A 13,659-nucleotide genomic window follows, 5' to 3' on the forward strand; every position below is an offset into this window, starting at 1 on the left:
TGAGAAAGAGGTTCTTTATTGTCCTGATGGGAACCCAGCGACTTGGGCCACCTAGACAAGCAGTGTGAGGTCAGAATGAGGGGTGGGAAGGGGAACAGCGCCTAGAGCCCAGGCGGAGAGTCTGGGCCCAGAAAGGCCAATGAGTGAGCCCCAATCATGGGAGAGGATCCTGGCCAACCTAGGCCCTGCAGGTTGGTCACTGGCCACTAGAGGTCACCGCTTCTCCCGCTTTAGGTAAAGAGTTGGAAGCTTGCTTCCAGAGCTGAGGAGAAACTGCAGGGCCTATGGTGGGTTTCTCAGTAGGCCGAGTCTTTCTATAAAATCTCTTGGAATCTAGTAGCCCTGCTGTCAATGGCAGCTGGCTTTAAAGGGTTTTTTTGTTTTTCCTGTTCTCTTTTTTTGGCCCTGCCTGCCTCCCCCGTCTTTCCTGCTATCACTCATTTATTTCTCTATTAGGATCTTGGTTTATTATTGCTTTTGCTAGGGTAGGGGTAAATAAATTGATTTATGCCCCTCCCCCTTCCCTCAGCGGAAACGGCTGGAGGAGGAGGAGCCTGGCCTGGCTCTAGGGGTTGAGGGCGGGGTTGAGGGCGGAGCCAAGTCAGTACTGGATGTCCTGCCAAAGACACATTCTTCAGAGATGTATCACGCTTGTCTCCCTCCCTCCTTCGCCCTTGTCATCTCTCAAGGTAAATAGCTTGCTAGAGGTGGTGTGTGAGTGAGCAGCCTTTTACATATAATACAGATCCTTTCCCTGACCTCGGCAATTCTGAGGTCTGAGTGCAGGTCTCCACTTCCGGAAGCTACACTTCCAGGGGTCCCTGTGCCTAGGAGAGGAAGGGGGATGCAGTGCAACAGAAACAGATTCATCCGCATTAGAGGCCTCCCTCTTCCCATCCCTGTACCTCAAGTCTGGCCAAGTAAGACCGTTAATAAAGGCCTGCGGAAACAACTGAACTCTGCTGTTTCCTGAACACATCAAAATCTCATGAAGGATACCAGGACTTCTCTAGCAGCTCCCTGGTGTCATACTGCTGCCTTGGGACTTAGACTCTCCCTGGGTTGGAAGTGGCTGAGAAGGAAGACCTTGGGCAACTTCTTGGGAGGACAGTAGGTGAGGAAGGAGGCCAAGGGAGTGAGGGAAAGGAAAATGAAACTAGCCCAAAGGGAACGAGTGAGGAAAGAGGGTACAAGGCAAGCCCGATGTCAATGTCTCTGAAGACCCTGAGCCTCAAGAGGAGGTGTCAGACATGTTCCTCTCTGTAGTGAACCTGTGAGGGGATCAGAGATGGGGGGGACTAGGGAAGTGGGGCCTGAGCCAGCCGGGTGGATACTGAGAGCTGAAGGCGGAGTCCTAACATGGAGGGAGGGGTGACAGTGAGTAGCAGGGGCCCTCCCAGCGATTCCTGGAAGCTGCAGCCTGGGCGGTGGCCCCAGCTCAGCTGACTTCCCTGAAGTTCCCCTCCCTTTTAGGGCCTCTCAGGGCTGTTGCTGGGCGGGTTTGGAGTTTGGCCTGAGCCTGAGAACCAATCACAGGTGGGCAATGCAGCCACAGCCCCTCTTAGGGTTCCCCCAACTTCCGCTCCTCCTTGCTCTTTCTGGTTGCCCCTGACCTCCCTCACAGCGACCAGCCTCTGACTTCTCAGGATATGGGCTTTTGTTTGGGGGTTTCCCCCTGTCCCCTTTCATTTTATTTTAGAGAGAAAGAGTGTGAGCTGGTGGGGAAAGAGAGAGAATCTCAAGCAGGCTCCATACTCAGCCCAGAGCCTGACACTGGGCTCGATCCCACGACCCTGAGAGCATGACCTGAGCCAAAACCAAGAGTCAGACCCTCTACCAAATAAGCCACCCAGGGGCTCCTCCCCTTTCATTTGAAAGCTAAGTAGGATTCAGTGCAGCCCCTAAGGATTCTTTCCTCGGGTCACTGAAGTCAGTATGGGGTCAACATGGAAGCTTTCAGGAAGGGGAATTTGACCCTGAGCAACCCTTTTTCCTGGTCCCATAGAGGGTAGTAGTGTGGCCAGACACCTCTCTGTTGACCTCTGAAACCCTCTAGAGGGACTTGGGATAGAGGAAGCTGCAAGCCAAGGCCAGAGAGATGTGGTAGAGGGGCCTCTAGGCTTGGTGCACTGGGGGGAATTTAGGGAAGGACTCAGAGGAACTGGACCCCTGAGAATTGAGGTGGGGGTGGGGTGGTTATAGGAACAATCTTGATATGCACAAGAGAGAGCAAGCGTGCAGAGGCCAGCCAGTGTCTTGCCGAGGGCTCCTCATTTCTCAGTGTGTGTGTGGCAGGGGGGAAGGAGGGGGTGAACTTATGAGGTCTCAGTTCAGTTAGGTCAGAATTCCTCTCCCCTCCCCCAACCTAGCTTCCCCAGGGTAACTACCCAACCCAATCAAGCTGCAGCCTTCAGACTAAATTTATCTCCTAGACTTCCCCACCCCTCTGGGCCTCCTTGCAAGCAGGTGCTCACAGCTGCAGGGGTGAGTCTGTGGAGACCCATACTCCTCACCCCAGCAGCTTCAGTGCCTGCTAACTAGGAGTGAGACAGAGCACAGGGTCCACTGGCTGGCCTCCCAGCATGGCATGAGTGTCTCAGCCTTGAGGCTCCCTCTCTCAGGAGTCCTCGAGAGGAGAAATATGGTTGGAGGGTCTAGACAGTGGGAGGGCGGAGGGATAGAGTGGGAACAACATGCCAGGAGAAACTCCCCTCCAAATTCTCTCCGACCAGATCCTCTTTAATGTCTCCCTCTCCCCTTCTGCCTAGTTTTACAGGTAGAGACTTCATTTTAACTTAACATGCTCCCCCAGCAGAGTAAGCTGAATCAGGGAGACCTCCCCTCTCCTTGCACTACAGAGAATCAAACCAGAATCAAGAGATTGTAGTTTGGGCGTGAGTGGTGGGGCTGGAGGTTCCCACATTCCTACCCTCCTCCCAACATCACTCAAAACCACCATCTCAGGTGCTGGGAGGCAGCTGGGTGGGAAAGTTAGAGCAGAGGGGGCATATTTGTCACAGGCAGGTGATGAAGAGGTGTTAGCTTGAAAGGGTGGGGGTTGGGGGGGACTCTTCCACAGGAAGTAGAAAGCCTCAGGAAAGTACCTAAGTCTGAGTCGATTGAGAGCAATAAACAGGTTGCGTTAACTTCAAACTAGACAGCACAAGTTCTGACTCTGACTTTGGCTCCTTGACCCCGGAGACTGGGGAAACTCTAGGAGGTGTTTCAACGGTTGAGGTCTGAAGGTAGAATTTGAGGGAGGAATGTGCAAGAGTAGTCCAAAACAAGGTGTACATGGGCATGGCAGGCAGATCCTAGTGAAACAACCAGCCACATGAGCTGAAGGGGAGGTGCAGAAGGAAGCAGATGGACCAGAGCATTTTCTCAGGCAGCACCAGAGAGCTGCTGGAGTGGCCTGGGAAAGAACCTCAGTAGTTAGAGGAGGAATGGGTTCAACTTCAGGCTCTCAGGTTGGGGTTAGGATGTGCATGCCGTACTTTTCCGTGCCTTGCCTGTCTTTCCTCTCCACTATTACCAAGCTCTTCCAAAGCTGTTGTTCCTTAAAACTGAAAACAAGCCACCTCATTTCAAAACACACACACACACACACACACACACACACACACACCACACAACCTCATTTCGACATGAAGTTATTTCCCTATTTCTGTTTCTCTACTTTGCCTGATGAGGGATTTCTGAGAAATGAAGAAATGTCACCTCCCACAACCTCAGTCTGCAGTTTTGTTTTTTGTTTTCTGAGATGAAGAGAGGGTTAGAGGAAAGGAGTATACTGCTACGCATACAACATTAATTCAAAACTTGACCACATAAGAGAAATGCCCTTCCCAAAGCCCATCAGCCTGGGTGGGCCCACCTTGCCTTAGATCTGGGCTTTCAGGGTCTCAGGAAATAAACAAGCCATCCTCTGAGGAAATTTCAGTAACAAAGCAGCGAAACCTAATAGCTGCTCTTTACAGCAGCCCAGCTGTCCCTCCTGGCCACCATTCCCAACAAGGACAGACGGTGGGTAGGAACTGCTCCAGGAGTGGAGGTGTGAGCTGAGGGTGGGGATTCATGAAAGATCTGAGCACAGAAACCTCCAAGGCAAGGTTTCCCAGGTGAAACCCCTACCTCTCTCTGAAGTCTCAACACCTGAGAGACAGCTCAGCCAAGTAGGGGGGGACTCAAATGGGTAGCAAATTTTTTGAAACCAGCTCCCCGTACTAGACAAGAAAATTAACCTTTTTGGGGGGGGGGCACAGAACTGAAGACATTTCTTAATCAAAACAAAGTGGAAAAGTCATCTAATCCAGGATGAAACCTAACAGTTAAACATTCTTTTCCTTGTCTGCTTCCTTGGCTGGCTTTCCCAGCACACCTTGTCCCAGGCTAACTTGAATAAACACACACATGTGACCACATGAGGGCGGGAAGAAAACCAAGTGGGGGTGGTGAAATTCTGAATGGAATGCAGCCCCAGCTAGTTAGGGGGCCCAGGCTAAGACCTCTGGCACTGGCTGCGGATTTATACAGGCAGTGAAGCCAAAACAATGAGCTCATGGGCAAGAATGCAGCCTGTGGGGAAGACTGGGCAGTTAGAGCAAACTGGTTTTTTAACCAGGATGGGAATAGCTGTAATCAAGTCTCCCACGGGAACGGGACTAGGAAGAGTGGAGCCACCATTCAGTATCTTGGGGTCCCGTTAAATAGCTTTGGGAGACTGTCCTTTATTAAAAGTCTGTTCTCTAGAGTGCACAGCACTCTTGGGTCTGACTTGGAAAAATTGGTTCCTTTGCCTGGTTGTGTGAACCTGGGTGGGTAAAGGACAGATGGCTGGCGAGGGAGTTACCCCAGGTGAGGTTCTGAAGACGACTTTATTCAAAACAGCTGGATTCAAAGCAGGTCTGCCGAAGCCAGCTCCTACACCAAGATCCAGGGACGGCTATAATCTGAGACCGAGTGTATTCAGGGCCACCACTGATGTGACGGGAAAACAATCAATGGGGTCTATCTTCTCTGCTTCCCAAATAAACACGATCCACCCAGCTGTGTGTCATTTACACCAAATTCAGACTTTTAAGACCAAAGACACATCTTTTTTTTTTTTCCTCCACCAGGGATTTTCCATCTTTTTAAATGTTATTTATTTTTAGAGAGTGAGCACACGCGAGAGCACATGCACAAGCCAGGGAGGTGCAGAGAGAGGGAGAATCCAGGATCCGTGCTCAGCGTGGAGCCTGATGCAGGGCTCAATTCCAGGACTGTGAGTTCATGACCTGAGCTGAAATCAAGAGTTGGGCTGAGCCACCCAGGCTCCCCTTGTTATTTTTATATAAGGCCACAAATGGAAGAAACTGAAGAGATACATTCAGTGGCTATGTATGATGAAGGGGAAGGCAGGCAGGGGAGGAAATGAGAAGAAAAAAAATGACCTAAACCTCCTCACCCTCCCCCTGCACTCCTGGAAGTTCTTCCCAACTCCATGCTTCTGTGCATGTTTGTTTCCTACTCATTCTTTAAGGTTCAACCTCAAATGTTTCTTTTGAACCCTTGACCATCTGCTTCCAGAAGTGGTCACCCTGCTTTGTTCCACCCTTTATCTTAGAATATCTTTATCATAGCACTTCATGAAATGTACTCTAATTATTTTCATCCATAGTTATCACTCCTACTAGATTGTAAGCCTGTAAGCCATCTTGGCACAATTGCTTTCTCATTATATGGTTTTGTGATACATTCAACTCTTCAGCCTGAGAACATTCTCTTATATAACTATACTACAATACACTCAAGAAATGTAACATGATACAGTACCATTTAACATACTGCCCGTATTAACATTTCCCTAATTGTGCACACTAGAGCTTTTTTCACCAAGGGTCCAATCAAAGATCTACCAATAGTTGCCATGTGTCTTCCCACTGTTCCTTTTTTCTTAAGTAGGCTCCATGCCCAATGTGGGGCTTGAACTCACAACCCTGAGATTAAGAGTCGCATGCTCCACTGACTAAGCCAGGCAGACATCCTTTTCCCTAGTTTTTTTTTTCTGACGGAATTTGAGGGAAAGAATTATTCTCTTTATAATTCCAGCATCCAACAGTGCAAGGTAAATAGCAAGTAGTTCACTGACATGTAATGGATGAAGAGACTGAACAAACATCTGGCTGCCTAGAGCTCATTAAATGTCCCAGCTCATTGCACAATTGAAACGTTCTTCCTAAACGGAAAGTAATCCTTGAACAGGAAATAGGAAGGCAAAGTGAGTTTAAGAACACAGAGACCAATGGCAGAAATAAGACCTGGAAATGGATGCTTGGAAGGGGTAAAATCTGGAGTAGCTTTCTTGGCCCTCACAGATTTCCCACCAGTTAAGAATTACTATTCTATTCAGGTAAAGAAAGGAACTGCAAAGGGAAACCAGGTATGCTGTGGGTACAAAAACCTGCCACAGGTACCCTTTTTACCTCACAAGAATTATTAGTAAAGAACACTAAATTCTCAGCTCACCTGGCTAACGTCAGTTGGTAGAGCATGGGACTCTTGATCTCAGGGTTGTGGGTTCGAGTCCCATGTTGGGTGTTGAGATTACTTCATCTTTTAAGTAGGCTCCACGCCCAACGTGGGACTTGAACTCATGACTCTGAGATCAAGGGTCGCATGTTCTATCAACTGAGCCAGGTAGGCGCCCCAAAAATAAAATCTTAAAAAAGAAAAAAAAAAACCCACTGAATTCTTAGGTCTGTTTCATCTGCCTGGAGACAGATTCCCAACCCCCTTCTTTCCACATGCTTCACATAACTAAGATAACACTGTAACAACTCTGAAACCAAAGAAGGTCTAAGTTTTCAAATCTGGAAACTGAGAAGTCTTTGAACAGTGTGGTAGGGTTCAGAAGACAAAGTTCTGTAATCATTGAACAAGTGGGGCCAAATAGAGCTAGGGATAATTTAAGATAGATCATCTTGAACTCCAGGAATAAACCACCCATGCTCTGGGAATCTGGCTGGATCCATGCTACACACCAGTTGTACAAATTACTTCACTTTAACTTTTGTAAAATCCACCAGCTGTCACAACTGCTTTAAAATTTTCTGAAAGGAAATTATATGAAGCAAGAGGTAGCTCTAAAGTCACAAAAACAGGAACTGAAAGACAAAGTCTTGGTTGTGTCAAATGAAGGGAAGTGTTGATTATTTTGACTCCCTCGGTGACTCATGTTACCTGGTTACCATTTGAGCCAAGTTTTAAGGTGTTAAACTAAGGAACATGACCACAGAAATGGCTTCACATCACAATCTATCAATGGGAGCAATAGCACTGTGTACAACTCAGCTGGGGCCAAGATTTGGGCCCTTGGGTCCTAAGCTACCCTCCCCTCAATTTTCTGCTTAGGAGTGCATTAGTATGTAACCACTTTCTTTGTAAGGATAAAAAGTTGCATTCTTCTGGTAGTCAGGCTCCAGAAAAATAGGAGCTTCCAAGCAGAAATGTGCTTCTAAGTGCACAAAAGCACAGAATCCTGTTCATACAATTGGCATCCGGTGCTCAGGACTTTTAAAACCAATATGCAAACTTCATATTTGCACATTGCCATAGTGATTCAGCTCCCTTTCTTTCAAGGTAGTTGAAGACAAGACAGAGTTTCTGAAATTTAAGTGCTTACTCTCCACTTCCTTTTTGAGAGAGGAAAGGGGAAAAGTACTGAAACAGTACCAAGAATCTTATCAAAACTCTTAAACTGTGGATGTTAATTCTTCTAGCTCCTTCATCTGAAAAGGTTGAGATGGGGAGATACAGTAAATGCAGTAACGAAACAGCTTACCTCAAAATTATACCAGCACATGGTGACTAAAAGAAAAATCAGGATTTTTGATTCTCACTTAAAATGTAGAAGAATTACTCCAAAGTACCACAGTAATACATTTCAAAACCCAACACCCCTGATTTCAATGAAATGGTTACTCTGAAGGGAACTATCCTTTGCCCGAGAGCAAATTAGCTTTATGGGGCTTTTGCTGGTCAACTCACCTATACTTATTTGCTCAGCTGACTTCCCTAAAAAGGCCTAAGTGGGGGGAAGACAATAATCGATTAGAAAACACCCATACCACACCTTGCATTTGAATAAAAGGTTTATTATTTTCTTCTCAGAAAAAACAGGAAGTTAGGGAAACACACTACATTTTACAGCCCATGTTAATTTGTAGTTGGTCCTAACCCTTCCTGGCACAGCTGTCAATAGCATGAGCTCTTTAACCAGAACCAAGATGTTCGCCCCCAACAGAGTGTGCGCGGACACTACAGGACTGCATGTTTTCCCTGAGAGACAGAAGACAAGTTGCTGAGAGCCAGCTTTCCACACAACCCTCCCCTTCCATTCTGGAGGATTTGCCTGATCTATGCAGCTAGCCAGCACTGAGGACACGTGCCTCCTCTCCCTACAAAACCACCCAACCTTCCCCAAAGCACTTGGGCTAAGCCCTCCAAGCCCCTGACCCAAAGTTTCAACTAAGATCCTTCTTTATATTTCAGCAGTCACACCTAGAAAATTGGGGTGGGTTCCCTAAACTCCACCAATCTCCATCTATGTGCTTATTTCCACAAGTGGATATGGGGAGACAGGCCTTTTAGTCACCTTTACCAGATCTTCAGATTAATTAAAAACTACATAAAGTGCTTTCAGGTCCTTAGAGATAGACATGACATAAATAAGTGGTTCATGATCAAGAACGATAAATACATAGGTAAAAATAGCTCTAGCTAGATGACCTTATGGCTCAAGGATGGGCAGGCAGGGCAATCCTTCCCTATTTATTACATTCTTAGTCATTTTATTCATGCCTGTTTTCATCTGGAGTCCACAGACCAAAGGTTACGTTCCAAGGATGAAGCTTTCAAATGACCCTAGATCTACTACAGAAGCTTTCTTCAGTTTACCAGTTTTTATAGAACTCTGAGGTCTAACAGAACCCATCCCTTTCTGTAATTTTAAATGAGCTTTTTCAAACATAAAGGAACCTAGAGAAAGTCACACCATTTGTTGTCCCCCTTCTCTGAAAATTCCTAAAGGGACTTTAAAAACTTTTCCCCCAAAGATAGGATAAAGCAGTAACTGAAAAGGTACCAATCAAAGCAAAAGGGACTTCTCCACCACATGTCTCTCATGGTCATGGCACCCACTGTACTACCTACCACCTCCCAAGGATAAAATTCACTAAGGATGAAGGTCTGTGGTCTCCTGGGGGGTTACTTAGGGTTCATAGTGCCAAAAACTAAAAGAGCCAGTAGGAGTTCAGAGATGGCATGGTAAGGATGTAGGGATTGATATAACTGTACAGGGAAAACAAGCAGCAAATACTTCAAGGAAGTATAGAAAATAAACAGTAAGTTTGATAAAACATCAAGCCTGAAATCCAAAGAGATGCCAATGCAAAAATTTGAACAAAGTTGGGGAATCATTAATAGAAATGAAACATAAGTATTTGTTTTATTGATAGGCTTAGACCTGTGTTTAACAAGCAAGCCTAATAATAGCACCATGGTTAGACTATAAGCCTGCTTTTCCAAGCCATTTTACAATTTATTAAGCAAACAAGGGATCAAATGTCTCTCATACACCTGATGTGATCTTTTTATACACATACTGCTAGTATGTCCCATTTGGAACAGCTGAAAATCTTTTAGCAAAAGCTTTGAAGATGAGCTCATAAACTCAATTTAAATTTCACCAGTAAATTAACTCAAATGGAAAGAACTGAAATGAGTAGCTGCCCAATCAGAACCCATTATTTCTAAGTCACCAGCCGGCACCGCCCACCAAACTTAAAACTCCACCTTGACTCACTTATTGAAAACCTACATGTAATGAAGTGAAAGGATGAATTTCCATTCAATTTTTCAATCGCAGTTAAAAAAAAAAAATCTAAGGAATACTTACCAAAATCAGATAGGAAAATTAAAGTCTGCACAGTTATGAATCAGAATTGTTCCACTACAACCAAGTTGCATACACTTACATCAACTGGTTCTGTATACAATCTATAACTGACCAGGACAAAATTTAGAATAGAAAAGCTGTAAGAAATAGATTCCTAACTACAGAAGTTGGAAATTTCAAACGGGTATGAAAAAATTAATGTATTTTGAGACTTTTCATCCCTTTACATTTCAAATAGACTTTCTGTAAAAATATATACAATTTTTACAGACAAATACATTTACAAGTTGTTTTTGTCTTAAAAATTGAGGATATTTTCATATTTGCAACTGTCATTATTGAGCCTTAAGTCAAGTATTCTTGGCCATTACTAGGCTAATAAACTAAACCACTCAAACCAAGCCAAAGTAGAACAGGTATAAAAAGTCCTGAGCACTTGGACTTTCTATTGAAGAAGTACACCTGGGAAAAGCTAATTGCAGAGAAAAAGCTTCCCTTCACACTCTGTTGTACAGTACTGAGGCTTCTAGTCATAGTTCTATTACCTGTAGCTTAAATCCATTTTATACAGATCACTGCCATTGTTAGTGCTTCTCTTTTAACACTATAAGAAGTTAATTATTTCAGTGGACATTTAATGGACTCTATGACTAGCCTGGCTACTGGCCATTCTCCTGTTCTAGACAAGGAAATCAAGTCTTTTCAAGCCTACCATCTTCACTAACTCTAAAAGTCCTCTTCCATGGCCCCCCAGTTTGCCGGTTGCTGAAATTGAACCTTGCTTTAGACAGTGACTCTTCAAGGGGGACTACTTTTCCCATGTATTTATTCCTGTTAGCCATAATCCTCTTGCCACTTGCTTTTCTACGTTGCTAGAGTAGAACTCTTGGAGGTTACAGCCTGGACAGCTTGAAGTCCAACTTCATAAATACATTTGATTCACAGCAGTCGTTATGTGATTTTGGTGCCTGGGGTTGGTTAAAAGTCAATTATTGCACTTAAAAGGCTATCTTATTAGATATGCCAAACCAGCTCCTACTCCAGCAACACCTGCAAAAGCCAGCAGCACATTTCTGATGCCACCTTCTAGGTCCTCTACGTGGAAGAACTCCACAAACCCATCCTAGAAAACAAAAAAGAAAAGTACATTTTCAAGTATGGGTTTCCAATGGCTTAAAAACACTATTCATAAAGAAAGATGAATTAAAATATCTAAGGTTTCCCCCCCAAACATAATGAACGGCAGAAGACAAATGCGGGGGGGGGGGGGACACTCAGAAACGTTGTTTACTATCATCCGCCCAAGTGATTATTTTTTCATAATTTGTATCCACAGAAGAGTATCCAGCTGAATTACAATACCAAAAACAAAAGTTTCAACAGCCAGTAAAACAGGCTACAGAACCGGGATTTTTGATGCAAGAATTCAAGACAGTCATACTACACTATCTCTGTGAGCCCACTACTTAAATCAGTATTAGGCAAACCGGTCCGTAAGTTAGAGCCTGAAACCTGAGTTGTGCATCATAAAAAGCTTGAGATAGCCCCAGACCTTCTTTATAAAATCCTTCATTCCATTTCCATTCCAAGGCCCCCTTCGACCTTAAAACAAACTTACCCAGCCTCTTTGTTTGACTAGCCAGTCTCGTTTTGTCCTTACAAGAACATCTGTGATGCTTTCTGCTAATGGTTCGATGCAGCTTTCTTGGTTTATACTCTTCAAGTGTTTGGCCACAAAGGCACCAAAAGAAATAAGAGTCACAATCCTGCCCCAGTTTGTTACTCCGTCACTGAAAACATGGACCATCACTCGAGACAAAGATTTGACATCGTCTTCGTTTTTGATGTCCAGTTTCCGAAGCATGCCTGAGAGGAAGAAAAGCATGCAGGTTCTCACGGCCTCCTTTGTCTAAACCGGCGCATGATCTTTCTGCCCACCCACGGCGGGGGAAATCGCTATTTGGGGTCCACAGAATTCGGGCCGACCCCAGTTGAAAAATGACATCCCACCCTTTCCGGGCTTTGAACAGAGCTGCCATTTCCACAAGAATTAAGATGGGCGGAAACAATGACTCACGGCCAGAATATTCTGGTTTCAGAAATAGATTGCGAGTCGTTTCAACACTGACTTGTTTTCGGTTTCCACCCCCATTCGGTGGGTAAGTCCGGGGACAGGTGAACCAGGGCAGCGCAGCCTCCGCGACTAACCAACCCCCTTACCTTGGAAGGCGGTCTCGTGGTTGCGCTGCACGCCGTCCCCGACCCGTCGGAGGGTCTCTAACGCCTTTCGGCTGGCCGCCCCAGACCCGCCCAGTGGTTTCGCGTCCTTGGCGCCGGTCGCCTGCTCCCGAAGGTACCGAGAGATAATCTCCAGCGACTGCCGGAACAACTCGTCCTCCTCCTCCTCTGCTGGGGGTGGCGTCGAGGGCAGTGAGCCGTCTGTGCCGGGGCCACTGCTGGCCTCCCCGACCAACTCCAGCAAAGGCAGGACAGCCGGCCGCTTCCCCAGAGGTTCTGGCTCGTACCCGTCTAGCTCCTCTTCGGGCGACATGATGGCGTCGGCGGCTGGGCCTTCCATCTTTTCAGGCGGCGACGCACAGCGGGTGGCCGCGAAGAACAGCAGCTTCGGGGGGGTCGCGGTGACGTCGGGACCCTCGGCACCAATGGGCGAGGGCCGCGCGACCCTCCGGGCGTCGGGCGCGAGAGTAGCTGGGGGGCTCGCGCCGGCGCTTCCGCCAATCACCGCACCGGCCTCCCCTCCCCCTACCTCTCGCCTGGTCGTGGCCTCCTTCCCCACAGCCACAAGCCGCCCTCCCGAGGAGGAGGCGCCGCCGCTCCCGGCCGCCAACCCGGCCCCCCCACAGTAGAGGTTGAGTCCGATTACAGCGTTTCTCTTGAGGCCAAACATCGTAAGCTGCTGCTGCTGCCTCCGCCGCCGCCTCCTCCTCCTGGGTGAGAAAAATGGAGGAGGCCCTGACTCCTCAGTTGAAGGAAGCGGAAGTAAGGAGTGAGAGAGGGCCTCCTATATCAAGGTTTCAGAGACAGTCCTACTCGGTGACGTCAGCAAATCTTAAAAAAAAAAAAAAGGTACTCCCATAAAAGGGGAAAGGGGAGGAAGCTTCCCTAGAACTGCGCACGGCACCTCACCGGCCGGTAGGGGCGGGGCTTTAGGGCTGGGCGGGGTCTTCCGATACTCGGTGGGCACGCGGTGGGTTACGTAACGGCGACCCGGGAGCTGGGGCTGGTGGGCTAGAGTTCTTCCGCTGCGCCGATGTGGGCCTGTTAATGGCTGCCTAGCTGCTTCCCAGGCTCCTGGTTTGCGAGCCCCAGCTGTTGCTTCCATGGCGGAGGCTTTTTCTTTCCGCTACTAAAGTCTTACCCATTGAGTCATTCAGAAATTAAGGAAAGGGGATGAAGAAGTTTTGCCGTGGCTGGGAAACAACAGTCTAGATAATAGGGGTTCTTGGGGCTCCTGGGTGGCTCAGTCGGTTGAGCCGCGGACTTCCGCTCAGGTCATGATCTCACAATTCGTGAGTTCAAACCCGCATCGGCTGGCTGCTTGTCAGCACAGAGCCCATTTCCGGATCCTCTGTCCCCCTGTTTCTCTGCTCCTCCCCCACTCGTGTTCACGCTCTCTCTCTCTCTCTCTCTCTCTCTCAAAAAAAAAAAAACAAAACAAAACAAAGAAAAAACCATTTAGATAATATGGGTCCTTAAGC

General features: G+C 47.0%; 1 protein-coding gene across 2 annotated transcripts; it reads right to left on the reverse strand.

The window, feature by feature from the left end:
• Positions 1–8,117: 8,117 nt before the first annotated feature.
• On the reverse strand, positions 8,118–12,966 carry MCL1 (MCL1 apoptosis regulator, BCL2 family member). Of its 2 annotated transcripts, XM_015084826.3 has the most exons (3): positions 12,161–12,953; positions 11,559–11,806; positions 8,118–11,063 (listed from the first exon to the last, which is right to left on the reverse strand). In XM_015084826.3, exons 1-3 carry the CDS (start codon positions 12,846–12,848, stop codon positions 10,947–10,949), a joined length of 1,053 nt encoding a protein of 350 aa, XP_014940312.2. In that variant the 5' UTR covers positions 12,849–12,953; the 3' UTR covers positions 8,118–10,946. The 2 variants fall into 2 exon arrangements, with proteins under 2 accessions (XP_014940312.2, XP_053070732.1); XM_053214757.1 differs by lacking the exon at positions 11,559–11,806 and having other exon boundaries at positions 12,161–12,966.
• Positions 12,967–13,659: the final 693 nt, after the last annotated feature.

This window comes from Acinonyx jubatus, chromosome C1 (genome assembly GCF_027475565.1).
Source record: "Acinonyx jubatus isolate Ajub_Pintada_27869175 chromosome C1, VMU_Ajub_asm_v1.0, whole genome shotgun sequence".
NCBI classification, from domain to species: Eukaryota; Metazoa; Chordata; class Mammalia; order Carnivora; family Felidae; genus Acinonyx; species Acinonyx jubatus.